The sequence below is a fragment of the Stenella coeruleoalba genome, assembly GCF_951394435.1.
Source record: "Stenella coeruleoalba genome assembly, chromosome: 2".
NCBI lineage: Eukaryota > Metazoa > Chordata > Mammalia > Artiodactyla > Delphinidae > Stenella > Stenella coeruleoalba.
In genome coordinates, this window is record NC_137147.1 from 5,130,397 (window position 1) to 5,157,022 (window position 26,626).

Below are 26,626 nucleotides of genomic sequence, written 5' to 3' on the forward strand. Positions count from 1 at the left end.
GTGGAACGCTCCATTCTGCAGGACGCCCCACCCTGGAGCTAGCTGCCTTGGCTTTTGGAAGCTGGGCTTCTCTGGGTCTTTGGGGAGGCAGAGCGTCATCCCCCGACGCGCCTGGCCAATACGCATGGTCTCCTTGGACTCGTGAGGGAGCCAGCAGGGAAGGTGGATCACGGGGTGCACCTGGGCCTCGCTTGGGATGAGGTGCCCCGAATCCCCCTCCTCTGCCGCCTCCTGGGTCTGTAGGCCCCACTGGACAGCCACGAGGCCAAGTCTGCCCCCAGATGTGACCTGCTCGGGGTGGGAGGTGTGGTTGTGAAGGGTGGACGTGCAAAGACGTACTCTGAGGGTCTCTGGGCCTCACGCAGCCTCCGTGTCCCCTCCTGGCCCCATGGCTCTCGGGACGCAGGTGATTCTGAAGAGCGATGGGGCAGTCTGTGCGCACAGGCCCCTGGGCAGGCTTGGGATGGGCCCTCCACTCACAGCTCGCCCCTCCCCACAGGTGGTCTGGAGAAAACTGGGAGATGCCGCCAGCTCCAAGCCCTCCATCCGGCAGCACCTGTCTGGAAACCAGTTCAAAGGGCCTTTGTAGGGCCGTTCCCCTGTGGACGTGGACTGGCCCTGCCTGGGGTCCCCAGACGTGGGCAGGCCCTCACGCCGAGCCACTGTCTTCTTTTTCCATGGTGAATTGTACATAGGACGCTGCCTGCTGTGGCCTGGCTGCCGGGGGTGCGACTCCATTTCCCACCTCTCACACACCAGCAAACCGGGAAGACTATTCCCCGCAGCAGAGCGGCCTGGACAACCTCGTTCCTGCTCGGGGGCCCGGGCTCTGGGCTCCATTGGCGAGAGGCTGAGGCTGCTCAGAGATGTCCGGCCCAGGAACCGTGCCGGGCTGTGCCCAGCCTTGGTGGAGGGGCACCTCATCAAGACCTCCATCCCCGGCTGCCACCTGTGCTGGACAGAGGCCGCTGGCAGCTGGACTGATGCACGGGGCACCACTTCTGACCCGCCTGCTGTGGCCTGAACACTGGCTCCATAAGCAGTGGGTCCCCAGAGTCGTGGACGAGGAAACTCACCCGCGGCCCTTCCTCTGGCCCCAGGGCCCAGCCTCCCTGCTGCCGGCTCTGCTTGTTTTTAGAGTTCACGCCCCTACCCCTAGCCACACACTCTGCAGTGTCCCCTCACCCTGTCCTAGGCTGTGCCCTATCCTTTTGGGTCCCTCCTGCCCAGGGCCCGAGGCACCTCCATTTCTGTGCTTCGCATCATGGGCTGTGTGGAGTCTCTGGGCTGGGCCTCTCTCTCTGCATGGGTGGCACCGGGCCGTGGCCAGGCCTCTGCTCAGGAACGGTTGCCCCCGGAGCTTGGACCCCTCTTGGATCACTGTGGACGGAGTCGCGTGGCCGTAGGTGAAGGAGTTCTGCCCTCCTTGGGAGGAGCCCTGCTTGGCTCTGGTTTTCATTTTCCTGTGTGACCCTCAGCAAGTCACTCAGCCTCTCTGGGCCCCTGGTCGGGAAAGGAGGGCTCAGAGGTTCGAGGCCATCAGCTCTAGTCAGCCTGTATCCTCACTCACAGCACGCGAGCCAACGGGGTCCTCCTGCTGGAGAGGCGGCTGGTGGGTGGGCTGGGAGGGGCGGAGGCCCCAGCTGAGTTCCGCTGCCTTGCTGCCTCCTCTCGGTGGACGGTCACCTCCCTTCCTGAGCCTCAGAGTCCTCCCCTGCAGAGTGGGCAGCCTAAGGTCCTCCTTGCAGGGCTCTGGGGATCAAGTAAGACCTTCAGTGTAGAAGGATCGTGTATAAACTGTAAAGCGAGACATGTAAATTTTAAAGTTTGTGTGCGAGGGCAGTGAGGCCCCGAGGGCGTAAGTGATCAGTGGCGTATCACAGACGAGATCCCAGAGCCTGGGGGGCGGGGACAGGCCGCTGTTGTAACCAGCCCCCGTCCACCCGCTGTCTGCAGTTCCTCCCCCATCGCTGGACTCCAGTGGTCATTAGAGCTCTGTGCTCGGGTGAGCGAAGAGCCCGAGAGGCTGGCTTGGCACCGGACAGGCCTCATCCGAGGCTCACGCGAGGGATGGGGACCAGGTGAGGGGACGGACGAGGCTGCCCCGTCCCTCTCCCCAGCAGGGACGCTGAGCCGTCCCCACCGCCTGTCTGCCATCGGCACCCTTGGGTCGACACTCAGGGGAAAGGCCCGCGGCCCTCACTGTGCCTGAGGAGTGCTGAACGGGTGCCGGTGACGGCGTCGGGCACGGCCCTCTTGCCCTGGGTGTTACAGGAAGCTATGGGCTCTCTGGAAGGAGCTGGTCCCTAGGTCATGTGGTGAGTTCCCTGTCATTAGGGGTGTGCACTTGGAGCTGGGTGAACATCCTCGGTCATGTTCTGGGTGGCTTCTGCCCGGGTGGGCAGTCAGCTGGAGGGCAGAGGCCCCCTCCCGGGTCCTGGAGTCCAAAGAACCATGGAGCAGCTCGAGGGGGGGCTGGGTCTCTTGGGTGGGAGCCACATCTGAGAACCCGTGTGTCACGTCTGGGTCAGGCTGGCTTGGCCACCACTGAAAATAAGCAATAAGTCAGGTGTCCTGGTGACTGCAGGTCTCCTGCAAACTGACCCAGGGAAGAACAGCCTCCAAGGGACCTTTCCCTGCCAGAGGGAGGTGACCCTGTCCCCTAGTGCTGCGGTGGCGTCCGAGGAGTGGGTCAGGCGTTCCCTCCAGAAGCAGCCTCCCGCCCGCCATGGAGGCAGCACCAGCTGGTGCCGACGTCTCCTTCCTGCCCCTGCCTGTGTCCCGGAGCCAGCACTGCATGGGAATGGCTTTTGAGGGCAGAATCGTACCTGTGACGGCATCTCTTTTAACGTAAGCTGTCGAAAAGCCTGCAGCGCCTCTGCGCGCCCCACGCCGGCCTGGGGCCCAGCTGCAGCGGGAGCCCATGGCTGGGAGGAGGGTCCCGGGGGCCAGCTCGGGGTGAGTCCCTGCTCTGCCACTAGCAGGGAATGTGCAGGGGGTGACACCGGCGAACCTCCCATCTGGAGCCTCAGCTCTGAGAGCTCGTGGTGGGGTGTTGCTGAACCTGATGTCCTTTCATAAACACACTGTTTCTAGCGCCCGAAGCCCCGTGTGACACCTGTGCTGTGGCTTCCTTTCCCACTGTGATGGATGTCACCCTTCCAGCCTCATCCCAGGTGGCCAAGCCCATCCTGGAGTCGGAATCCACTGAGCACATTTTTATCCAAAAGTTATTAGCCACACATCAGTGTTGTTTAAAGAGGAAAAAGTGACCTTTTTTTTTTTCTTGAAAACTTGAGAGGAAACAATACATACTACTGACTTTTTTTTTTTTTAAGAAACAAAGGAAATGCATGACTGCAGAGCGGGAGAGGTGTATATTTTTCATAACGTGGGGGAAGTACTTGTGCTGCTCTCTGGGAATGGGCGGACCGCCTGGCCCCTGGCCCCAGGCCGGCAGCCGCGCTCTATCTACCTTCTGTCGGATGTGACCGCCCGAGTACTGGGGCCGCCCCCTCCCCAGCTCTGGGCAGAGCTGGGAGCCCTGGACTCCTGTGCCCGTTTCTACCTTCTATTGAACCACTTTGATTTGGGGAGAGAAAAAAAATTAGAACTTTTTGATAGTGTGGTAAAAACATTGATTTGAACTATTTTAGTAAAAGGAGTAACAGAAGATTGTGATAGTGTATACTTTGCGCTAGATAAATAAAGGCTCTTGCAAGCCTCTGGTGGGTACGCAGTGCTCATTTGTTTTGGGTGATGGGGCCCCTCAGGGTGGATGGTGGGGGCCGCTGACTGCTGCTCCATGGCCTCTAGTCATAGGCCAGAAATGCAAAGCATTTCAAATCCAAACCCTGGTCTAACCCAGGACCCTGTCTATTGGAGGGACACTGACAGTTCCAAACCAGCTTGAAATTCAACTGCTTCCTCCCAAGAAAGCCCACGCAGGCACTGGACGTGGGAGGCTGCCCCATGAGGGTACTGCCCAGGGAGGGGCTTGGGTCTGGCCGGTGGCCAGGCCTCTCCTGGGCAGCGTTCCTCCACTGCCTGTTGCTTGGCCCCCAGGGTCCAGAAGGAGAACATCTGCTTCTGGGCTGCAAACCCAGGGGCTGCTAAGGCTTGGAGCCCCACCTCGTGCCCGTAACAAACAAAGGCGTCATTTCAGAACTGATTTTATTTGGGTAACTGACTGAAGGAGTCTCATTTGTAACCAAGATGGAATTCACAGTATGTTGTTACATTCACACTTAAAAAATATATCTCTATGTACAGGAATTTGCAAATTGATGTAAACATACATTACTTCCAAGTACATTTCTCCCCTTCTTCCTGGAGGAAAAAGAATAGAGCCATCCAGCAAGTCAACCCCTTCAAAATAACTTAAACGCAAAGGATGTAAGTATCTCTAAATCAAAAATATGGTTCAATTGACCTACACGTGTCATGGGAGAGAACATCATGGAATGACAGCAATGACAACAGCTTGACTTCAGATGGAACCGGACTATTTAAAATGGAGTTTCCAGGAAAAATAGGCACTGATTTCTAGAAGGAAATTCACTCCTTACTGAAGCTATTTATTGAGCCAATATGGCTGGTTAACATTCTCACTAGTGTAAAGTAACTCAGCGCAGGACTCGCGGACGACGCTGGTTGAGACCAAACGCACAGTCGGGTCACAACCGGCTCTGCCTGGGCTCCAGTGAGAGCTGCTGTCCCCACTCCCCAGATGTGGAGGACCACCCCAATTTCACCTTGGGGTCCGGTCCATTTCTTCCCATACTACAACTGTGTAGCATTATACAAGGTACCCTGCGGCTTACCCACTTAAACTACTTTTCAAGTTAATTAGAAAAACTTTTCTTTAAAAAACAAAGGAAGAAAGAAGGGCGCCAGGTTACCTCATCCAGGCTGCCCGCCCCAGCCCCCCGACTGGAGGCATGCCAGGTGGCGGGATGGGTGGGGGCACAGGCGGCTGCCCTCCAGGGGGCACAGCTGGAGGCGGGTAGCTAGCCGGTGGCAGGCCCAGGCCTGGAGGAGGGTGAGGGGGCACTGCGTGGGTGGGCGGCATGCGGGGGGGTGGCGGCGGGAAATTGGGGTTGTAGGTGGGTGGGGGGGGCGGGTAGCCAGGGGCGGGGGGAGGGATGGCGGGTGGCGGGAAGGAGGCTGGCGGCGGTGGCACGGGCGGCGGGGGCGGGTTTGGGGGGTAGACGTGGGGGTGATAGGGCAGGTGAGCCGGCGGGCCGTAGGCGGGGGGCAGAGCCCCGTAGGAGGGGCCCTCGGTCTTCATCATGGACTGGAGGCTCTGGTAGCCCTCTCCGGACATGTAGGAGCTGCTGGTAGACATGCCGGTGATGTAGCTGGAGGGCGGCGGGGGCGGGGGCCGGTGCGGCAGTGGTGGAGGCTGGTGCACCGGGGCCGGGTGGGCCGGAGGGGGGATCTGGACTTTGGGGAGGTCGCCGGCTTCCACGGGGCCTGGCGGCTCAGCCTCGCCCAAGGCGGCTGCAAGGGGTGGCTTCCGGTCTGCAGAAGGGAGACAGGCCACTGCCAGCTCTGGAACGGCTCCCGGCAGGGCGCCCCTGGGGGCTGCGCGTGTAGGGGGGGATCCACCAACTCCCTCGGGGCAGGGAAGCCCCCCCGCAACCCCAACAGCTCACGGCCACCCCGGGGGTTCCTGGCCCTGTCACAGCACCGTGGGCCGTCTTCCAGAGGAGCGGCAAGCAGCTGTCACCTTTGTGGCCAGACAGCACAGCCTGCGCCCGTGTCCCGAAGCCAGCGGCTCATGTGCTGTCACGCAGGCCCTGCACCTCGCCTCCAGCCACTCTGGGTGTTCCCTCCCCGCTCCCCAGCGCACCAGGCACGGGCAGTCCCGGGGGCGCATGGAGTCCCTTCCGCCCAGACCCCCAGCCCTCTTTCTAGTACAAACGTGCGCGGGGCCCCTTCTTTCTGCCCGTCTTGCCTCCAGAGGCTGTGAGCCCAGGGCCAGGATGCAGCACCGTCTGCGGGCGGCACTGGCATTTGGCAGGACGCCTGAGAGGTGGTCACACGAGTGACGTGGCGTTAAACACACGCCGGGACGGCCTCTGACACCCCAACGACCCACGTGAGCGGCATTCTGGCCCGTGCCCTGTGTGGCGGGGGCACCGCTCCCCGCCCCGGCTCCCTGGTGGCCAGCAGCTGACTGGAAGAGCTGAAGCCCCCAGAAGCTCAGAAGTCGCTGGAGTATCTCCCACCTTCTGGCACACACACCCTAACTCCTGCCTTCTCTAGTTGGACACTTCACCTTCCAAAGTGTTGCCACAGCTGAAGAATGAAAGTTCTTTACAACCTTTCTCCTCTATTTTTAATGCCGCTGAGGAAGCGTCCCAGTTCACTGTGTGCCTGTGAAGGCCTTTTCACTCTATTCTCCACATGACTCCATGAACAACTGCTTACTCTCCAAAGGGTACTGAGGAGACGCCCTGCCAACGGGAAGCCGACGCGAGAGCCTGGAGTCTAAGGTCGACAGCGATCTGCCCAGATCTCGACAATGTTCCTAAGTTGCAGGGCTTTGTTTTCCTAAAACTGATTCTAAAGTCATTTATCCTCCACCATTTCTGGATGCGAGAGGTCAGAGAATATTCAGATATACTTAGAATTCACATCCTCAAGCTATCTGGTTGTAAAAAAACCAATTTTTTGAAAAATCCTAGGTCATTAACGTCTCTCTAAATTTCTGAAGTTCTTCTATAAATCCTCCCCAGGATTTCCCAAGTGTGCCCTTCAAAAAGGCAGCGAGAAAAGCTGGCCCTCCCAGCTGCCTGCAGGCAACACTTACCTGGAGGTGGATGGGCTGGAGGCAATGGAGGGTGAGGGGGCTCAATTTTAGGAATTTTAGGTGGTGGTGGTTCTGAAAAGAAAAAGTAGATTAAAAAGCTACTCTTCATATAGAGTAAGTATGTCAGAGAGAGCGAGAGAGGAGAAAAAGAAAAATGCACTGTTAAGGAATTTTCTGGGGGAAAAGGCTGATATGACCAAGGCTTGAAGGGAAGCTGAGGAAGGCACCAGCTAAACCATCCTTTTAAAAGAACAAAACAAATGAAACAAATACATCCCCCCTCCAGCTCCTGCCACCCCACGCCTCTCACCTCCTTCCAAAAGTAAAAACCCTCTCGCTTCTTACAGTCCGCCAGCCCATTTTCCACCTCTGCCCAACTTCCTCCTGACCACTTAAGACGAGCCCTCCAATGACATGAGAGCAGCAGACTGCATCTCAGTTACCAAGGGGTACCCGTCAGGGTCCTCACTAACACACAGAGCACCGAGAAAGGCCCCAAGTGCTCCCAGGAGAAGCCGGCACCTTTTATCTCTTGTCTAGGCACACTTAAGTTTGTTTTCTCTCTCACAAATGTTTACTCCTAGTTATAGCAGCACACCTGAACTGGCGTCGGTAGAGACCTGGAGGCTGGCGAATGGACAGAAAAGCAAGGTAGTTGGGACCGCTTGGGGCAGAGGACAGAGCCCATCCTTTAGGGTTGAGCGGCTGCATGTAACCAGCATCCTCACTGACAATCCTAAGTCGCCAAGACAGGCTACGCCACATCCAGCACCTTCCGTTTGTGACGGTACAGGGTGCGCGCACACTACCAGAGAAGAATGCCATCTTTTCGCTTGTATGGTTTGGTTCTTTCTTCCTGAAACTCACTTTATTCTGGCTCGTACGCTGCTCTGCTCTGCTTCTGCTCTGGCACTGCTCAACGTTCTTGGCTTCCTGTGTCCCAGACACAGGCTGGGTTCAAGGTCCAGGGACATCCCTCTCTCTATTCTCTTCCTCAGAGACCAAATCCCCCGTCTCTAGGCAGAGGAGCTGCAGATCTATGCCTCTGCCTTCCATCTCTCCTCCCAAACCATGGACCAGGCTCCTGGGCCCTGTCCCGAGACCAAGCAGCCCACCCCTCTCACGCAGGCGCCCCCCTCCAGCCCCTCCCACAGACGGCTGAGCTGAGGTCATCTAGGTCAGTGCTGTCCGACAGAAATATAAGGAGAGCCACACAGGCAATTTTACATCTTCTAGTAGCCACGCTGAAAAGTACAAAGAGGTGAAATTAATTTTAATACGGTCTTTGATTCAACCTGGTATTATCAAGAATTTTGTCATCTTAATGTGGAATCAATGTAGAATTTTATTAATGAGATTTTTAATGTTCTTTTCTCTAACTCTTAGAGATCCATGTGTCTTCTGCACTGAGGGCACGTGGTGTTTTTGGAGTAGGTCACATGTCAAGCGCTCACCAGCCCTCTGCAACCCAGAGCACAGTGGGGTCCTGCTTCCAGGCCCCAAGGCACCCCCGACACCACGTCTCACTCTGGGGCTCGCAGGCTCCTCCCCATTCCCCACCCTCTTGCCATTACTGCTGCCAGGGGAACTCTCGCTACAGTGAACTCAGACCGTGCCATTCTCCTGCTCAAACGCCTCCACTGGCTCCCCTGCCTATGCAGAACCCACCCTCCACCAGGTGGGCGCTACCACCTGCTTCTAGCACATTTTCAGTCCTAGCAAAAGCTACTCCTGTTTAACCCTTCACAGTCCAGTAAGACTCCCCTCCCTGTTATCTCCCAAATTCTCCACCCCACTGTTCACTGTGCTCCTCTGCCTGAAGGCTCCACCCTGTCAGCCCTTGTTGCTCAAGGCAAGTCCCCCTCCAAGGCCACCCGGGCTCCTTTCTGCCTCTTGAAGACACAGCGCCAGCTCAGCTGACCCAACATCCATGCGGCACGGAGTGCAGCCCCCTCTTCTGTGTCTCGCACTTACTGTTTGCCCATCTGGAGCTAAAAAAACTCCCCTGTAATGAACTCATCATCCCCACAAAGATCCTGAGAAAAAGGAGCTTTACTGTAACTTGAAGATCTCACAATAGTTCAATAAATAATTCACTGGGTTCCTACCCTGGAACTAAGTGACAGAGAAACAGAAATGAGTGAACATGGTCTGTGCCAGCACAGGGTTCAGTACTACAGCCTGACCCGGAGACAAAACACTTCTGGTTTTCTCCTCTGTGATCTTTCAGGTTTTGCTCACACTTTGTTAGTTTCCAATACAGAAACAAGTTAATCAACTCTGGGCTCCACAAATATGGGGGAAAAAACGTGTTTAAAAGAAGCCTGCCCCCGTAAGCAGCAGGGCAGCACGCCTACTGCGGCTCCGATCCTTTCTACCCATCGCTCTGCTGCTTGGTGCTCAGTCTGGGGGTGCCCGGGGCCCTTCACTCTGTCGACTGTGGTGGGCTTAACTAACCTCCAAAAATAAATGTTGCTGCAGCAGTTCGCCTACTTTCCTAATTATATTTTGATATACAGTTGGCCCTTCGCATCCGTGGACAGGGAGGGTGGACTACGAAACCCAAGCATCTGCGAGTTCTGGCATCCAAGGCGGGTCCTGGAGCCAATTCCCCGTGGATACCGAGGGATGACTTATGTTACCAAGCACATTTTTATTGCCACTAATTTTTTTTTTTCTGTATTGATACTGTTAAAGTACAATCCAAAAATATACAGTCAGGGAATACACAGAGAAGACAACGCAGCTAGCGTAAAGTTTTTGATGGGCTCTAACGTTAAATTTTAAGGCCAATCTAAATCTGAAAGGAAACAACTTTTGACTAAGAATTTAAAGTCTTGATAAACAACATATAAAACTAAAAAACGAAACACAAGAACATAAAATTACCTGATGCTTTGCTCTCTTCTTTGGGAGAAACAACCTGTTACAAAAGAAAATACACAACTGTTAACCAAGGCCCTAGATGCAGTGAGGAAAAACTGATTATTCAGGCACTGAACAGAATCATAGCCAGAACGTGGACTCAGACAAAAATTAATTTTGGCTTGAACTTGCAGCGCAAACCATGGCACCTAACAGATCATTTCTGCCTCCTTCCTCTTCCCCTTTCAAATCAGACAGCAGGCAGAATTACTAACTTTTCTGACTAGTGAGTTCTGAGCACTAAGTTTCATGCCCTCCATCGAGCTGTCTTAACCGTGGTGAGGGTGCTTGCTGACCGCCCCTATCCCGTGGGGCTTCCTTGGGGTCTGTGTCACAACGTACGGCTTCCTCCACTGGCGCGGCTGCTACCATGGGGAGAAACTTTTACAAGTTTAAAGACATGGGAGACACCTATTCCGGCAGTCAGTGTGCAGATGTGGAAACTACACCCGGGCACGTTTTGGGGCCCTGACACAGGCAGCAGCAGCTGGAGGAGGACAGAGCCGTCCTGGCTCCAAAAGGTACCTCTCCTCTGACCACGCCAGCTGTCAGGCTGCCTGTGGCCATACAGGCAGACGGGGAGGTGGATCGTGTCACTCCCTGCTTTTGGCGTTCCGTGTGCTGCCTCAGAAAGGGGAACACACACAGGTGGGGTGTCGCCACAGGAAGCGGACGCACCCAGTGCCAACCTGGCGCACTCACCACGGCGCGCTTCGCCTGCCGGGGGGGACTAGGCTGCGGGGACGGTTTCTTGGGCTGCTGGGCCGGTGGTGGTGGCTGCGGCTGGGCTGGCTGCTGCGAGTCCTTCTGCGGGGGCTGGGGCAGCTCGGAGCCTTGAGCCGGCTGTGACTGTGGCACTTGTGGTGCTTGCGGTGTGGGCTGGAGAGGTGGGGGCTGCTGCAGCTGATGGGGCGTGTGATGAGGCATCTGTTGTTTCCCTTGTGAGTAAAGATCCAGGATTTGGTGGCAGATGTCTAAATGATAGGAAACAATTACATTTGCCACAAATTGATACTTTAAATAAAATTCTACCTAGAAAAAAACATACTCCCATTTCCCTTGCAGGTGCGATTCCCCTACAAGGGCCAATATGTGGCTGTCATATTTGTAATTCACCAATCCCTGGTGTGCACAGCACTGGTGTGCATTTTTAGTTCACCAAAACTATGTGTTTGGATAGAATGAACATTACATTAGAGAATTTAATTAAAGAATAGTTTGCATGGACTTGTTTGGGAGAATCCATTCTCGGGACTCATTCTTCCTCACAGGGAAGAATGATTTAATGTGGAACACCCTGCAGAAAGCTCAGCACGCCCCGTACCTTCCAAAACATCCACAGGGACGTCTTGCACAAACTGCTCCCACCATCTCCGGTACATGGGTTTGGAGGTCCATTCCTGTATTTCAAATTTGCACAAACGTCCCGCAAGATACATCACTGCCACTGCTATGATCTCTGGTTCCCACTGTAGTGACAAGGTCGTGCAGAGACTAGTTCAACAAGAAAAAGAGGTGACTTGACTTGGATGAGCAAACGTTTATGATTAACCCAATGCATGGAGATTAGATGCCATATCTAAATGTCAGTTTGCTTACTTTCCCCTATACATGATCAAATAAAGTATTATAAAGAAGCAAGTTTTTAGTCTTCTAAATGTACCGAGATAAGTTACTTTAACTATAGCTACTAATTTGTTCCTTAAAAAATCAGAATTCCAGCACATTCAAAAGTTGCTATGTTGGGCTTCCCTGGTGGCGCAGTGGTTGAGAGTCCGCCTGCCAATGCAGGGGACGCGGGTTTGTGCCCCGGTCCAGGAAGATCCCACATGCCGCGGAGCGGCTGGGCCCGTGAGCCATGGCCGCTGGGCCTGTGCGTCCGGAGCCTGTGCTCCGCAACGGGAGAGGTCACAACAGTGAGAGGCCCGCGTACCGCAAAAAAAAAAAAAAATTGCTATGTCATGAAATACAAATGAAAATGCTTAAGTTCTTCAAACGGCTGGAACCCTAGCACTGAACCATCTCCTTACATGATGGCAACTTGCGGGCATTCTGTTCCCTATCCAGCACTTCCTTAGATCTCTCAGCTCCAAGAACATCAAGGCTCTAAAACCACTACAAGGAAGTATAAAGTTGCAAATATATAGTTTGCAATTTTGCAAAATGAAATGGATTTAAGTATATACTTGTCAAAATTCTCTGGTGTATTGTTTAGGACTTATGTTTCAAACCGGTGATAAGATTTCAGCATCCTATACCACAGTGATGTGGCAGGGTATCCCCTCTGCCGGGAAGCAGGTGACCTGGACTTTAACTCCAAGTCTGCCGTTAACTGGCTCCTTAAGCTGGGGCAAGTCAGTTTCCTGACTACAAAATAAGGGGTTTGGATTAGATGACACGTAAAGTCCCTACCTATTTTAAAACACCAAAATTAAACCAACATTTGAACCCATGTACCTGTCGTTTACGAATGTCCAAGCCATTTGAACCAACTTTTGAATTTTGTTTTTATCACCTAGAAACGGGGAAGAAAAGGCAAATTAGTAATAGAAAGAAAAAAAAAAAAAGAAGAATGAATGAGAAGCAACAAGTACTTATTTAAAGCCTACTGTGTGCTTAGCACCACCCCCAATACACAGCAAAGAGCTTCGGCCTGGGAAACAAGGACAAATGAGCAGGCCCAAGTCCCACCTCTGTTCTCTTTCTGCATGACCTACACTGAACCACCATTTATGGGAAACCTGGCTCCAAGCCTGATTTTATTAGGCTATTTAAAAAATCCTTACTCATTTTCCTGCCTCATATCACTTGGCAACTGGATGACAGAATCTGTTTATACAGAAAAGGAAACAGCGTTAACAGCTATAATACTGAATTGTCTGGCAAGCTGTGGCCTAGGTACTTCACACACTGAACTTTCTGCTGTCCTCTTTTGAGAAGCGTAATCTGAGTATCATCAAATTATTATAAAGATCTGATTTCAGAATGAAAAAGTTCTCTTAACTTTTTTTTCTTACCTTTGAGCTGTTTCGCATACTTGAGTAGGAATTGGTACGGATGTTCCACCTGTAAATCAAACTTTATGGTCTGTAGTAAGATTCTCTCCAGAACCATTACTTCTTCCTAAAAATGAAATAACAAATGTTGAGACAGTAATTTCAATCACACGTCAGAAACAGCATTAAAAAAGTGAGCTTTCCTTTTATTCTCTCTTCAAGTTATATTTTAGCAAGTATTTTTCATTCCTTTTCTCCTCTCTCCCACTCAGGCCTTTAACATGCTCACAGACAATGATAAATTCTGAAAAGAACTAAAAGTAGGAAGACAAAACAATCAGTTAATTTTTAAAACCTACTTGAAACAAAGTAAACATTCTTAGAAATGTTATTATTTTCCATACAGATGAGCCCCCTTTACAAAATAGACCTTTACTTTACAGATACTTTAGTTTCCTTCCAGACCTCCATTAAAAAAATGCAATCTTCCAGGCATTTACATTGAAAATTTTAAGCAAGAAAGATTATGACAGTGGCAGCTTCATGCAAACCTGGACAGTGAATTTTGTGTGTGTGTGTCTGTGTGTGAGAGAGAGAGACACAGAGAGAGAGAGAGAGAGAGAGAGAGAGAGAGAGAAAGAGAGAGAGAATGGGGGAACATCATTTTTGTGTTTTAATCATTCATCTACCTGAAACAAGGTATCCCAATGTCATTTACTAAGTAAATTATCATTTTCTCTTCTATTAAGCCACATCCTGAACTGTCTATACACACACACACACGTGCGCATACACACACAATCTTTTCTGTTCACTGCTCTGTTTGTCTACTTCTGTACCAGGATCAGAGATTTAACATTTGGAAGGGACAGTTCAATGATTATTCCTCTTTTAAAAACCTTTCTTGTTTTAGCCATGTTCCCCCCCCCCACCTGCATTTTAATATCATTTTATTTAGTATCATTCTAGGAAAAATGAAAGCTACTGATGTTCTGATTGGGAACTCACTGAATTTACAGAATAATTTAGGGAAATGGGCATTTTAAACTACACTGAATCTTCCTATCAAAAATTTATTTATGAAAATCTTCTTTTCAGTCCTTCAGTAGTTTTAAAGCCTCCCCTCCCCAACATGGTTTCCACAAATTTATTATAAGGTTTATTCCTGGATATATTATTTTACTGCTGCTACTGTAAATGGAATCTCTTCTTTTATTATGCTTTCTAATGTCCATAAACAACTTCTTGAATTCAACCTCTGTAGAGCCTGACTGTCCGAGCACTTATAATTTTACTTGATTGTAAAATACAATTAAGATGCTCTGTGTGGCAAGAACAATTACAATCACTTGTTTGAGTCGAAGAAGAAAGGGCCTTGGAGAGACTGACAATCTCATCATTAACAGCTGCATAAACCCGTTAACTCTGGGAAGAGAAGCCACGTAGATAACTGGCTTTCAGGTTAAAGTATGGCACCACACTTCACAGAATGTAGAGATGATTCTACCATGAGTGTTATTCCAAATGGCAGGGCAAGGTGAATGTCTTTCCACCCTTGTTTCTCAAGTGTTCTCTCAGGAAAGCGTCTTAAAATCTTAAGGTTTTCACACAGTATCAAAAAAAATCCCACTATCACTGTCCCCCCACCCCACTTTTGTTACCACCTGTTTTCCAGAAGTTTCAACATATCCCTTAAATTCAGAAACAATCTTTTACCAAGTGTCCAGACTGTAGCCCATATAGTATTACGAGACAGCCCAAGGCCTGGCCTCCCTTTGTGTTTCAAATACTCAATTAATGGAATAATTATAGGTCTGTGTGCCAACATGATTCCTCAGGGAACTTTCCCTCAGCCCCACACTTCCTGTCTGGAGCACCTGTCTAGGTTCCCAGATCGAATGCCCTCACCGCACCTTTCAGTAACTTTTATAGCATTTATCACAACTCATAATCAGGTAGCTGGCTATCTGAATATTCGATTAAAATCTGTCCCACCACTCGACTGTAAAATCCATGAGAGCAAAAGCCAGGCCTGCTTTGCCACCTGTTCATGTCTAGTGCCTAATGCAGAGCCTGGAACAAATATTTGTTGAACACACGAGAAATTAATGTAACAGGGAGAAACCACAGAGTTACGGCAAAGCTAAGTAAGACAAAAAAGTTGCACATGATTCAGGACCGTATTTTTTCTAATTGTTTACATTGCCACCTCTCCCCAAACTTCCCTCTTCTCCTCTCCGGCGAGGAAAATGTCTTCCGCAATGTCCTCACCGCTCCCAGATCCTGGGTTCCTTCCTTTGGCCCCGACACCCAGTCATGCCTGGGGAGACTGCACATGAGAGAGGGGAGGGCAGGCTGCAAAGCCCCTCTGCCCACCTGAGTCAGGCTGGCCTGGCTTAAAAGCCTCATTAGCATGGCTGTTGCCCTCTTCCTGACTTCTGGGCCCTGGAGCTGCAAAACTTCTGCCTCACTGTGCCTGGCCGGGATCTCGGTTTCCTGATGTGTTGGTACAGTGGGTAAAGGCTGAAAGCAGAAGGGGACTCCTCCAAAGGCGTCCTGGACAGAACACGCCAGCTGCTGCCACGTGCCCTTGCCCTGCGGTGCTTCCAGATCTTTGCGACTCCTTCTGCGTAACTACAGCTCATCAGCCACAAGGTCCCTCTGCCCCTGTGACCAAGACCTGACTAAAGCACAACACATTCCTACAACTGTCTCCCTGCTGTGTGAAAATCAAAAACCCACAGGCACTGGAAACATTATCTGATGCTACGTTACTTTTATAAAAGTACATTTTTGACCACTGTTAGTATGAATTCCTCATGGGCTCACATTTTTATAAACAGGTGAATGGATTTATAAAATAAGTTCAAGGGACAGAGTTATCCCCACTGACATTACTTACAAATCACGACCACAGTATGTGCAAAAGCATTCTGGGCCTGTTACCTCCTGGAAGGCACACACGTTGCAGACACACACACAGATTCTGCTGGGTGGGGGAGGCCGACTACCGTGGAGGCAGTACCAGCTGACTAGGAAAAACAGGGCTGTGGACGTGCTGAACGGCATCGTCTGGCTTAGTTTTGCTTTAACTGTGATTCTGAGTTTCTCCCCACATCCTTAGTTTGTCATTTATTCAACAAGTACCTGTTGAATGCCTACTCTATCTAGCCACTGCACTAGGTATCAGGCAAAACAGACAGGGTCTTAGCTCTCACAGATCTACAGTTGAGAAGAGGAATGTTCTTTGTGTGATTATCTGGTTAAAATCTATCCAATTGTGAGCTGTGACAAACATTATGAAGGCTAATTCGCAAGTGCTATAAGGGTTACAATGGGGGGACCTTGACAAGAACAGGGGAGGAGGAAAGCTGCCACCGACCTGAAAGTGGTCTCTTTAGAACATAATAAAATCATGTATACAATTATTTTACCACCATTTCCTGACATTAGCAGGGGTTGTGGGGAAGGGACAGGATGGATAGTATATCAACCTGGGTGTCTGCAAATGTTAATACCTTCCACCACTCTTGGGAAGCAAAAGACACACAGCACACGTAGACACACTTGTACATCCAGCATCTGTACATTCTGTCTTCCCAGAAGCCAGCTGGAGATGAACCCAAGAAGCCAAACTGCTTCTGGGCCTAGGAGTGCTAAGGGCCATGAGAGGACTTTGCTCACACATGTTCTATGTGCTACTGCCCCTAACGGGCTCACAACCCAGCATGGCACATTAGCAGATGCTACCTAAGTGTAGGCTACGTTATCTTCCCTCCTTTCTCACAGAAGCAAGGAAGAATACCTTCTGCATAAGTCCTCTTAAGGACACAGGGGACTGGCAGATACAGGGCCACGGCCGTTGTCAACACAGGGAACTCTATCATAATGCTGTTGTGAGGAATCAAGGCCTGAAGGCAGGAAGTTATGACTCTTACCTTTGGGTCATCTCCAAACTGGCCAAATTGTACATCATTTAATAAACTCCGAGCTGTTTTGATGATATCTTTACATTTTTTTGGTGTTTCTTCTACTTTCCCAGCCAGAAAGAGACAACAAGCTCCTGTCACCTAAAAGGGAGACAAAAGCTCCTGAGACCCTGTTATCAAAGCTCACACAGAACAGAAAAAGCATTTTGGGCCTTCACAACAAACTGGGCTCCCTCACTCTCCTGCCAGCTTCTTTCTCATTTGCAAACACCTGGACACTCTAAAATCTTGAAGGAAATGTCACATACAAAGATTCCACCCGCCCCGCCATTTGGCTTCATAAATTATTTTAAATTTAGTTTTCTGAACAAAATGTCATGTAAACAAAGTAGCCACCAGAAAGGGAAAAAAGTCACAGAAACAAATTTTCTTTTCACATTGCAATCTTAAAGACACTGACTCCCTGACTGGTGCACCCAAATGCATGTCCTCTGGAATTCGCCTCTGCACCACTGCCCACGCTTTCTTTTTCCTTCCTCACGCTGCCTGGCTCCTGGTCCAGTTCCTACTCCACTGAGATCTTCTCACCGCTCTACCTTCAGCTTTTCTTTGCCCGCTCGCTCCAGTCTCTCCTACATGCCCCTCCCTTCACAGAATCCTGACCACGTTAGACATCAGTGAGATCCTGTGCCGGGGTACAAAGCGGATCCTGACACGGTCTCCTTCCCCTAGAACGTCACAAATTAATGAGGAAGATGTGTACAAAACTAAGTAAAATCTTAGCAAAAGGAAGACCCCCAGCAGACTAACTTCCTGTTACATCTAATTCTTCTTCTTCATGAAACCCTTCCATCACTTCAGTTTACCTACTGAAGCCACAGTTCCCTAGTCTGGCATTCAAGGCCCACTATGGTCTGGTTCAGTCTACCTTAGCACCCAGGGTCCCAGCATGCCCTTCCCGCCGACAGGCCTCCTGGCTGCCGCGCAGGCCTCCGCCAGGCCTTGGCTCACGCTGCTTTCTGTAGGACTGCTGCTCTGTCCCATCTCAGCACGGGTAAGTCCTACTTACAGCCAAGGCTTAACCCAGTGCTGGCACCTCCTCCCCAGCATTTTCCTCGATCCCTCTATGATGTAGTTAATCTCTCCCTTGAATGCTACAGCCTTCCTTCTGTACCTCTCCTATGGCCTCACTCTCTACAGTGTGTTTTGTACCTGTCATACCATCTACCCTGGACTGAAAGCTACTTGAGGCAGACTCTCCCACAGAGCATAAGACAGTCCATGTCTTAAGGAGTAACTGCAGAATAACGGATATGGCATAAAGAACTTATGCAGTCTTGGCCTTTGTTGGCTCTCAACTGTAAGGCCAATTTTATCTTGGGAAAAGTAACAAGGAAGCAAATTTTCACACTAAGTACAATATGATTATGGTTCATATTGGACTAAATAAAAAACTTAAAAATACTTTAATACAGTTAATTGGGGAAAAAACAAATTTTAGGCTGTTTTTGTTTATATATAATATGTACCATACAAAAATAAATACTTTCTGGAAAATAAAATAGAAAGAGAGACTACAATCTGTCCACTAAACTGTGTGGAAATAATAACATGTGATAGAAAATTATAATAAAATTCAAACACTTACATATCTTGGGAATTGCTTGAAGGAATGAAACATATAGAAGCGATGAAAATAAATTATTCCAGTTGCCAGGGTATCATAGTGTCTGTTGTTCTGGTTAAGGGTTTTGGCCAAGAATTTTTACAGGTTACGTCTTAGTTAAATGTGGAAAAAACAATAAAGACAAACAATAACAACAAGAGCAGTGGGAAAGCAAACACTATCAGTGGCAAAGCAGGCGAATGGGAATCTCCGGGTGTCGGAATTCTGGTACAAGCTGAAGTCTATGCTTTAGTAAGGCAGGGCTTCACTATCCTTTAGAAATACTTCAACTGAGGTCACTGGGTGCTATTTTCCATCCTGGTGGCCACCTGCTCAAAGGCTAATTCTACACATTTAAATGATAAAAAGGAAATAGAAAATCCCTGAAGAGCCAAGCAAATCTGAAGCAACATTTAAATAAGAAAGCTAATTAAGAGCTGCTTTAGTCAGGGATGCTACTTGGTCTTTTGTCTATAGCATTTAATTTAATTTGTGGTGCTGGTGGGGAGTCTGTCTATCACAGGTCCCAGAATCAGGATACAGTCCCAAACGTGTGCCCACATCAAAGATGAACCGAGCCCCTTCTCGGCGGTAGCGGGCCTCAGTGGCCGGATCGAGTCCTTCTAGTTGAGAGGGTGTATGAGCCAAGTCTTTTTTATCCCAGTACCAACATGGTTTTGTGTGGTCCAGGTTTGCTGAGGTTACTGAAGGGCTTGAATTTTCCTTATTCTCCTTCATTTATTGAAGTAGACTTGTTCTTTCCAACAGACTTTCTGAAAATGTTAGAATCCTAAAAGAAAGAGAAGAAGCAGTAATGTTGGAAAGGGATACCTCACGTTAAATAATCCCAATCATTATAAACAGTCTACGATCACAGATTTGTACTTGATAAAAATTTTTCAATAGAAGAAGCACTACTGATTGGTAGTTAGAAGCCCAGGTGTACCTCCAAACACAAATTTAATACTTAAGTGACTCACAGTACGATAAATCCCAAATTTCATTGCTTAAAAGGAGGAGCTTTTCTGTCTCATTTCCTTCTGCCTTTTTTCACTAGGCCCACCTCCCTTATGCTGGTCTAGATTCTGTTCTTCAGTAAAACCCAGGTTGGTCCTAACCCCCTCAAAAGATTTATCCTCCAAAATTATCCATTTCTTCCATCCAGCATCCAGTCAAAATTTTCCCTTTTTTAGTTTACTTGATTTCATTTAGGTACTTTCACTTAGAAAAGCCACCAGACTGGATGAATTCATATCTGCACAACCCACTGAACTGAGCAATGTAGATCGGGTGTGGGTGTAGTGATCTGGGGAGAAAGGATGGAGGGAGGTAGTCCACAAGGGAAAGAAGGAGTTCCTTTAAATTTTTCTTGCTTTCTCATCCTCTTCTCTTTCATTCAGAATGAAGAGATTCTCTAAAAGCTGTATGCTGAGAAAAGAAAACAAAAAATAAGGACTCTCACCTAGAGGCCATTATAATATGGAAATTGTTTGTAAACTGGATCAGAGAATAGACATTTTCATACAGGGCAGCAAAAGGGTTCTAAAATAGGTAGCTAGAACCAGGTTGGTCTGGTTCAGCAAGAAAATAGCAGTTCGGCAGCCAGGCTCTGGGCCAGGGCCATCAGTTAATCTGGAAGCCTAACTTCTCCTGTGTGCTGCCTCATTTCTGGTGGGAAAGGTGACATGGAGGGCTGACCGCTCTCCTCCTTGCACCTGGGAGCTCTAAAGAGAAATGTTCCCTCCAACAGGAAGAATTAAGTACTACCTGGAGAAAAGTAATCTTCTTGAACTAATTTACACTCTGTGTGACTGAACTGGGCAACGGGTGGGGGCTGGGGGAGACCGGTTAACTAAAGCCTCAGTATGTATGAAGAGTTCCCAATCAGATGCTCAGTAAGAGTATGAAGAGCTGGGAGTTAGATGTCATACTAGATATATTTTCTCACCTATCAGATTAGCAAAAAGTCCAAAAGTTTGACAATACACTCTGTTGGCAAGGCCAGGGAGAAGCAGGTAATCTCTTACGTCGCTGGTGGGAGTACAAAGCGGAACCACTCTCACAGAGATTCGGAATTTGGCAATATCTAACAAAATTACATACACATTTGCTCCTGGATTTAGCAATTCCACTTCTAAGTATTTACTCTGACAATAAGATCACAATTATGAAACAACAAGTGCACAAGATCATTCAAAGTATTGTTTATAACAGCAAAAACTGTAAACAACGTGAAAGTCCATTGGGCACTGGTTGAATAATATGGTACATTAACACAAATGCGTACCATGTAGCTATTAAAAAAGACTGAGAAAGATCTGTAAGTACTTGTATAAAGAAATTTCCAGGATCAGCAAGGTGCAGGAAAGCATACATAGCTATGTTAGTATCTAAGTAAGAAGAGCGGGGAAATACTAAGTAGAAATATCTATTCTTTTTTTCTTTTTTTTTGTGGTACGCGGGCCTCTCACTGTTGTGGCCTCTCCCCTTGCGGAGCACAGGCTCTGGACGCGCAAGCTCAGCGGCCATGGCTCACGGGCCCAGCCGCTCTGCGGCATGTGGGATCTTCCCGGACTGGGTCACGAACCCATGTCCCCTACATCGGCAGGCGGACTCTCAACCACTGTGCCACCAGGGAAGCCCCACAACTGAGTTTTGATAAATTTAATAATTCCTGGCAAATTTACATCTTGTTAGTTTTGGTCTATAATTTCAGTCTTTAGGAACTCTTGAATCCTGAATGCCATCTAACATACTGGCTAACTATCACTACAGGTTTTGAGTGCATTTATTAATTTGAGAAGCATGCCTCATATATTTAAAGTTGTTAATAAAAAAAAAAGTGCTAACCAGAGTAAGGGCAAGGCCAGAGCCCTGCAACTTATCGCTAAAGACCTCTCTTCAGGTTGACATCAACCCATTAATCAGCATTTGGGGTTTGGTAATTTGAACGGACATATATCCATCTAACTAGACCTTACCCAGTATACTTCTCTCTTGTGTCTATTAGGATAGGAAGAGGGATTATGTTCAGTGCCTTAAGGAAATCTAAATAGACTCATGTCTAGCAATCCCCCATCCACCACCAGTCTAGTAAACTTATAACAAAAGAAAACATGATTTGTGTCACCTGGTTTTCTTAAACTGAAGCTCTGTTGGTCTGAGGGTATGAGCCCTTTTTCCCAAGTACTTAGAAGCTCTCTTCTTGTTGTCCCAACAAGACTCTAAAACAGATTACTAATAAGCTCTAGCATCCAAAGCCACCCAATTGCTCTCTGCAAAAACTGACACATTTATCAGACTCCAGTCTTCTATCATTAACTGCACTTTTAAGATTCCTCAAAACCTATGAACAATAATTTCACAATCTTATCTGCATGTATTTTGGTATATCATTTATTTGACCCTGAAAATAGAATTAGATGTAATCCAATTAGATATTCTTTATAATCTCCTCAATTACCTTGAACTTAATCCTTCTTGATTTTGTCTTGACCTAGTTTTAGAGACAACAAAACATTTTTCCTTCTAGATACTTAGCAAACTCTCATTGCTTTCAAATATAATCTCCTGAAACGAACAATTTATTTTGTAAGCCAAAACTATGACCATTGTTTTTCTTTATGACGTTCAATTTTAGAAATGGCATTTAAGAGTTAACGATCTCATTAGCAAGTAAAATGTTTCTTTATTGCTTGTTGGTGTAAGCTACGTTTTCAAAATGGAATGTTTAACATGCTTTATACAAGAATCAACTAATGTTTCTCAACAAAGCATCAAAAGATAATCAAAAGGAGACAAAAGTAAAAAAAAACAAAACTAAAATTAGACACCAACGGTAGTCACTCTGAAAAAACAAAGCAATCCTGGATAACTATTACATTCATAGTCAAGATTATTTAACAAGCAGGCATCTAAGAACACTAAGAATCTTAACCAAATGTCTATCAATACCGCAACTATTACCATCATCCATCCATTCATTCAGCAATGAAGACAGTTTACTATCTGTCAGGCAGTGCTCTAGGTGCTGAGGATATAAAGCTCCTTCGTGGAGCTTTCATTCTAGCAACATCATTCATACAAACCTTAACCAGCGCCAGAATTGCAAGGCAGTGTGCTAGGTATCTTTAACGATACACAAGAGATACACAAGCATTATCAAGTTTACCTTAAAAACATAAAACAGGCCATCTTCAACTAAATGCTGTGAGAAGCCGTTCCTAACGTCAGAAGATTTAGCGAAAGCTCCGTTTGACTGGCAAGCCAAATTTCGGGAGCGCTACCGACCATGCTTTGTGCGGGGAATAGTCTGAGAGCTTTTAGATATCCTCTTGCCTTACGCCTCAACCTTCTAAAGAACAATTCCTCACAAACCAAACAACCCAGGAGAGGGTCGGTAAGCGTGATGTGTCGGCAAAAACGAAACTAACCGCGGAAGTGCCTTTTCCTCATTCCTAGTCCCACCCTTGTTACACGGGTCTTCAGATTCCGAAGTCAGAGTACCCCAGATGTGGAACGATACCCAAAGTCTCAGGCGTTACCAAGGTTGGGACCAACACACTGCGAAATAACCGGAAAGACGTGGGTAGTCTTCGGTTGGACCGCTGAGTGTGTGCGCGCCTAAGACCCCTGCCCTTTCTCCCCACCTTCCAGAAAGTCCCCGAACCCTAACCGCCCTTCACTTGGAGCGTCGCTACCTGCTCTACGGTCCGCGCCGGCCTCCCTGACCCGATCCTGCGCCTCAGACCCTCTCCCGGAGCGCGTCTCGCCGCCCCGCCGTCGCCCGCTAACTTCGATCTGCACCCGGGGGGTAGCGGAGGGAGGCGGAAGCCGGAAAGAGAGACTCCGCCAGCGGATGGAGGCAGGTGGCCATACCCTAATCCGACCTCCAGGTACGCGGGACTTGAGTGGCCCTGCCCGCGGTCCGTCGGTCACTCACCCCTCGCCTCAGGCAAGCCCCTTAGCAACGTCTCTCCTTGTTGACTGCGGCCATCTTGGACGTGGAATGTCGGGAAATCTACGTCATCGCGCTGCGTCCGGGACTAGAAATAAGCGACCGGAGGGACGCCTGTCAACCAATGAGAAGAAAGTAGAGCTCTCAAACGTGGAACGAGCCGCCAGTCTTCTCCTGGCCCCTCCCCGCGGGTCAGCGGTCGCTGCGTGAGGGAGGAGGAGCCCACCAGAGGGCCCATCCCGTCGGAGAGAGGGAATTCGGGAGCAACCGAACCTGCTAACGGAACTTGGGCGCGAGAGGCGGGGCTCGGGGTGCCGGTCTTCCAATTAACGCCCGGGCATGGGCTCAGCCCAGCCAATTATGGCCCGGAACCTGGCGGGGGCCGAGCAGGCCGCTCTGGCCCCGGAGCCCGCCGGCCCAATGGCTGGGCAGGAACCCGAGCGGAACGGTCGGGGGGCGGTGGGGCGGTGCCGCGCCCATGCGACTGAACCGCGGGCCAATGGGCGGCGGCGGCGGCGGCTCGGGGGCGGGGCCTGGGGCGGGCGGAACCGGGTTGGGCCGCGGCGGCGGGGCCGTCTCAGGCAGCGGTCCCGCCCCCGCCTGTCCGGCCGCAGCCGCCGCCGCCGCCACCGCCTGGGGCTTGGTTGAGGTGGACTGTGGGTCCCGGCGGAGTGTGGCGCCGCCGCCGCTGCGCGAAGGGGCAAGCGGGCAGGTGAGTGCCGGCGGCGGCCCCTCCGCGCGCGTGGCCCGCGAGGCAGACTCGCGTCGCAACCCCCCCCACCGCCCAGAGTGCTGCGAGGCTGCCCCCAACCCCGGCCGGCGCCCCTCGGCCGTGGTCCGGCCCGCGCCCCGCCGGCCGCTCTGGGCCTAGGGTGCAGGGGTCGGGGTGCGCCCTGCGGCCCGGCGGGCAAGGCTGGGTGCCGGGGGCCCGGCGAGGTCGGAGGGCGCCGCACGGTCTCTGCCCTCCGGCCTTCCTGGGGCGGGGGCGCGCTCACCGCTGCCCAGCGTCCCTTCCCGGCGGCCGTAGCTCCGTTCCCCGCTCTGCCCGCCCAGAGGTGGCAGCAGGTGCAGGAAGCGCCCGGCCCCTCGGCATCCACCGGGTGGGGCCGGGGTCGGTCCCTCTCGCTTTCGTCGGCTCGGCTCTGCGTGGGGCTGGCTCGCGCACCCGTTTCCTTCCTCTCTCCCTCCCTCCCTCCCGTCGTCACTCGGCTGCTTAGGCGAGGACGGTGTGGCTCTCATGTTCCTCTCTCCAAACCTCAGGTGCCCTCGGGGGTGCTCGGGGACTAGCCCCTGTTTCTCTCCCTCAATTTCCAGTTATAAAAACAGTCGTTGAAAATAGGTCATGTTTCTTCCCACGCGCCCTGGCCATCTTCCCCACGCTCCGTGCCCTACTAGGGAGAAGAATTCAGTGCTTTGGAGTTTGTCATTCCGGCATCAAACTCTTCCTCCTCGTGGCTCCAGCCTGGCGATGCAACTGTGTATCCTCTATCCCCAGTGTCTACTCGGGGGTGGGGGGGGTGGGCGGGGGAGGAGCCGATTAGCGTTGGGCGCCACTTGCGGCGGGGGAGGGGGGGGCTTACCCCTGCCGTGTGTTGACTGGTGTAGGATCACTTGGGATCCTAAATGAAGGAGGTGACGTTTTGCATTTCCAAATGAAGGAGGTGATGTTTGGAAAGAAAAAATCCTTTTTAAAGTATGTTGACAGGTGAATTTTGCTTTTAAGAGCCTCCGAAGAGTTAACCCTTTAGTGATGGATCTGCACAGAGCTTGATAGTGGTGTGGTTACAACAGCTGTATGCGTTTGGCAGAACTGGCAGAACTGGACACTGAGAAGTTTGAATTTTGCCGTGTGTAGATGATAACCTCTTCCTCCCCGATTTTTTCCTCCAAAATGACCCTACTGCTATTTCAAAACTGAAGGAACCAGAAATAATTTTGGAAAGGTTTTTCTTACCATTTTAAGTGAATGAATTTAACTTAAGAATATAGCAAAATAAACGCAGCTTTCCTCTGTACCCTTAAAATTTGGCAAGACTTACTTGAACCATGATATATTGTGTCCATACAGAGTCTACTATGTATGCAGTCTCATCTTAGCACATTAGTTGCTGGGGCTGCTGTGATTGATAGTTTGGAAAAGTTCCAGCATTTGAAGGAGTTTTTCTCGGGCCTAGGATAGTAATTTGAAAAGCCAAGTTCTCAGAGAGCCGCAGAACAGCTTGTTATTGGGCCCCAACGGCCTGTGTTTTCCTTCTGCTACCCGTTCCTGTCTGCCCTCTCATATATATTCAAAGTTGTAACTTAATGTCTGAAATGAAACTCTAGTCTGAACGAGTAAAATGGTTGCTGCTTCTCATCTCTTCTCCAGTGATCCCTGGGATAGGAATGGTGTTGGACTCGCAGATTAAAACATTTATGTCACGTGTGCTGTAGAAATGAAAGTTTCTGTTCAGTTCTGTTGATAGGAGTGCAATAAGATTGTCAGGAAGAAAGTAACACTTGCTGAACACTTAGGCCCCGTTTTCAGTGACGATTAAACCTTTGCTTTAGAAGCCACTGGAAACTGAGAGAGCTGTGAAGGTTGTACTGAAATAGTTTTCCATTCTAAAGTTCAACCCCTGGAAAACTGTTTTGTTCTGAGAGCTCTGATAATTGGTCACAACCGTTTCCTTAAAACTTGCCGCTCTCATGATCCAGAAGAGAATGGCAAAGGAGATGACAGCTGGAGGAGAGTATCTACAGTACGCTGGAGTCTGCTCGCAGTAAATATTTAGCAGATAATCATTGAATTCAATGGGAACCAGGTACCTACTCTGTGGCGCGTGGAATTTTAGTAAAAATATGAATGAAAACCTTACCTCCTGGCTCAGGGTTTCTCTTTCTTTTTACTAGATGTCAGTTTAGTTTGAAGCTTTCCAAATCTCTCAAAATGTTTGAATTACATAGTCTCCTTTTTTCTTATCACTAATCTGCAGTAGCTTTTAGAAATGTAACTAATAATACTGTATCTTTTTTGGTGTAGTTTGATGAATATCTATCACTGGGAGGTTTTTTTTATCTTTAGAAACTGGTTTGTCTTCTCTGGCTTCTGTGAGGAGTAGGGAGGAAGAGTTTCAAGTGTGTTTTCTCTTCGTGTACCTCAGTCCTGGGAGTGGGACCTAGATTTTGTTCCCGCACAAAGGAAATGGAGTCATTTATTACTATGGCATTAAACACTTTTAACAGAGTAGTGAAGAGTGAATATATCTTTATTCTTATGGTACTTTGGAATTTGCTTGTGGCCAGTTAATTTGTTTTCTCAATGAACAAGAATTATATTTGGGCCCATTAATTTAT

General features: G+C 49.6%; 3 protein-coding genes across 12 annotated transcripts in view; 2 read left to right on the forward strand and 1 right to left on the reverse strand.

The window, feature by feature from the left end:
- CCDC85C (coiled-coil domain containing 85C) overlaps positions 1 to 3,718 on the forward strand; it is an 83,684-nt gene extending 79,966 nt beyond the window's left edge. For all 3 annotated transcript variants that reach the window (XM_079913798.1, XM_079913800.1, XM_079913799.1), the window contains one exon: positions 500 to 3,718. In XM_079913798.1, the coding sequence (XP_079769924.1) occupies positions 500 to 589 (90 nt within the window). In that variant the 3' untranslated portion in view covers positions 590 to 3,718. The remainder of the gene's footprint in view (positions 1 to 499) is intronic.
- Positions 3,719 to 4,123: 405 nt separating this feature from the next.
- On the reverse strand, positions 4,124 to 24,693 carry CCNK (cyclin K). 7 transcript variants are annotated; one of them, XM_079912838.1, is made up of 12 exons: positions 24,286 to 24,693; positions 23,276 to 23,404; positions 18,875 to 19,123; positions 18,316 to 18,397; positions 16,677 to 16,808; positions 12,760 to 12,865; positions 12,200 to 12,257; positions 11,067 to 11,236; positions 10,445 to 10,716; positions 9,707 to 9,740; positions 6,818 to 6,889; positions 4,124 to 5,523 (listed from the first exon to the last, which is right to left on the reverse strand). In XM_079912838.1, the coding sequence occupies exons 3-12, from the start codon at positions 19,069 to 19,071 to the stop codon at positions 4,898 to 4,900; spliced, it is 1,749 nt and encodes a 582-aa protein (XP_079768964.1). In that variant the 5' UTR covers positions 19,072 to 19,123; positions 23,276 to 23,404; positions 24,286 to 24,693; the 3' UTR covers positions 4,124 to 4,897. The 7 variants fall into 7 exon arrangements, with proteins under 7 accessions (XP_079768964.1, XP_079768966.1, XP_079768965.1 ...); XM_079912840.1 differs by lacking the exon at positions 24,286 to 24,693 and adding an exon at positions 19,607 to 19,761 and having other exon boundaries at positions 23,276 to 23,861; XM_079912839.1 differs by lacking the exon at positions 24,286 to 24,693 and adding an exon at positions 23,564 to 23,859 and having other exon boundaries at positions 23,276 to 23,378.
- SETD3 (SET domain containing 3, actin N3(tau)-histidine methyltransferase) overlaps positions 23,845 to 26,626 on the forward strand; it is a 70,203-nt gene continuing 67,421 nt past the window's right edge. The window contains exon 1 of one of the 2 annotated variants that reach the window (XM_079912845.1): positions 23,845 to 24,002. The gene's annotated coding sequence lies outside the window, so the exon portion shown is untranslated. The remainder of the gene's footprint in view (positions 24,003 to 26,626) is intronic. The other variant, XM_079912844.1, reaches the window with a different exon arrangement.

Coding starts and splice junctions, on each gene's coding strand:
- CCNK (XM_079912838.1), bottom strand. CDS start 19,071: ATGAAGGAGAATAAGGAAAATTCAAGCCCTTCAGTAACCTCAGCAAAC. Junction 11,237..12,199: donor TGGACATTCGTAAACGACAG/GTACATGGGTTC, acceptor TTGTTGAACTAG/TCTCTGCACGACCTTGTCAC. Junction 6,890..9,706: donor AGAAGAGAGCAAAGCATCAG/GTAATTTTATGT, acceptor TTTTCTTTTCAG/AACCACCACCACCTAAAATT.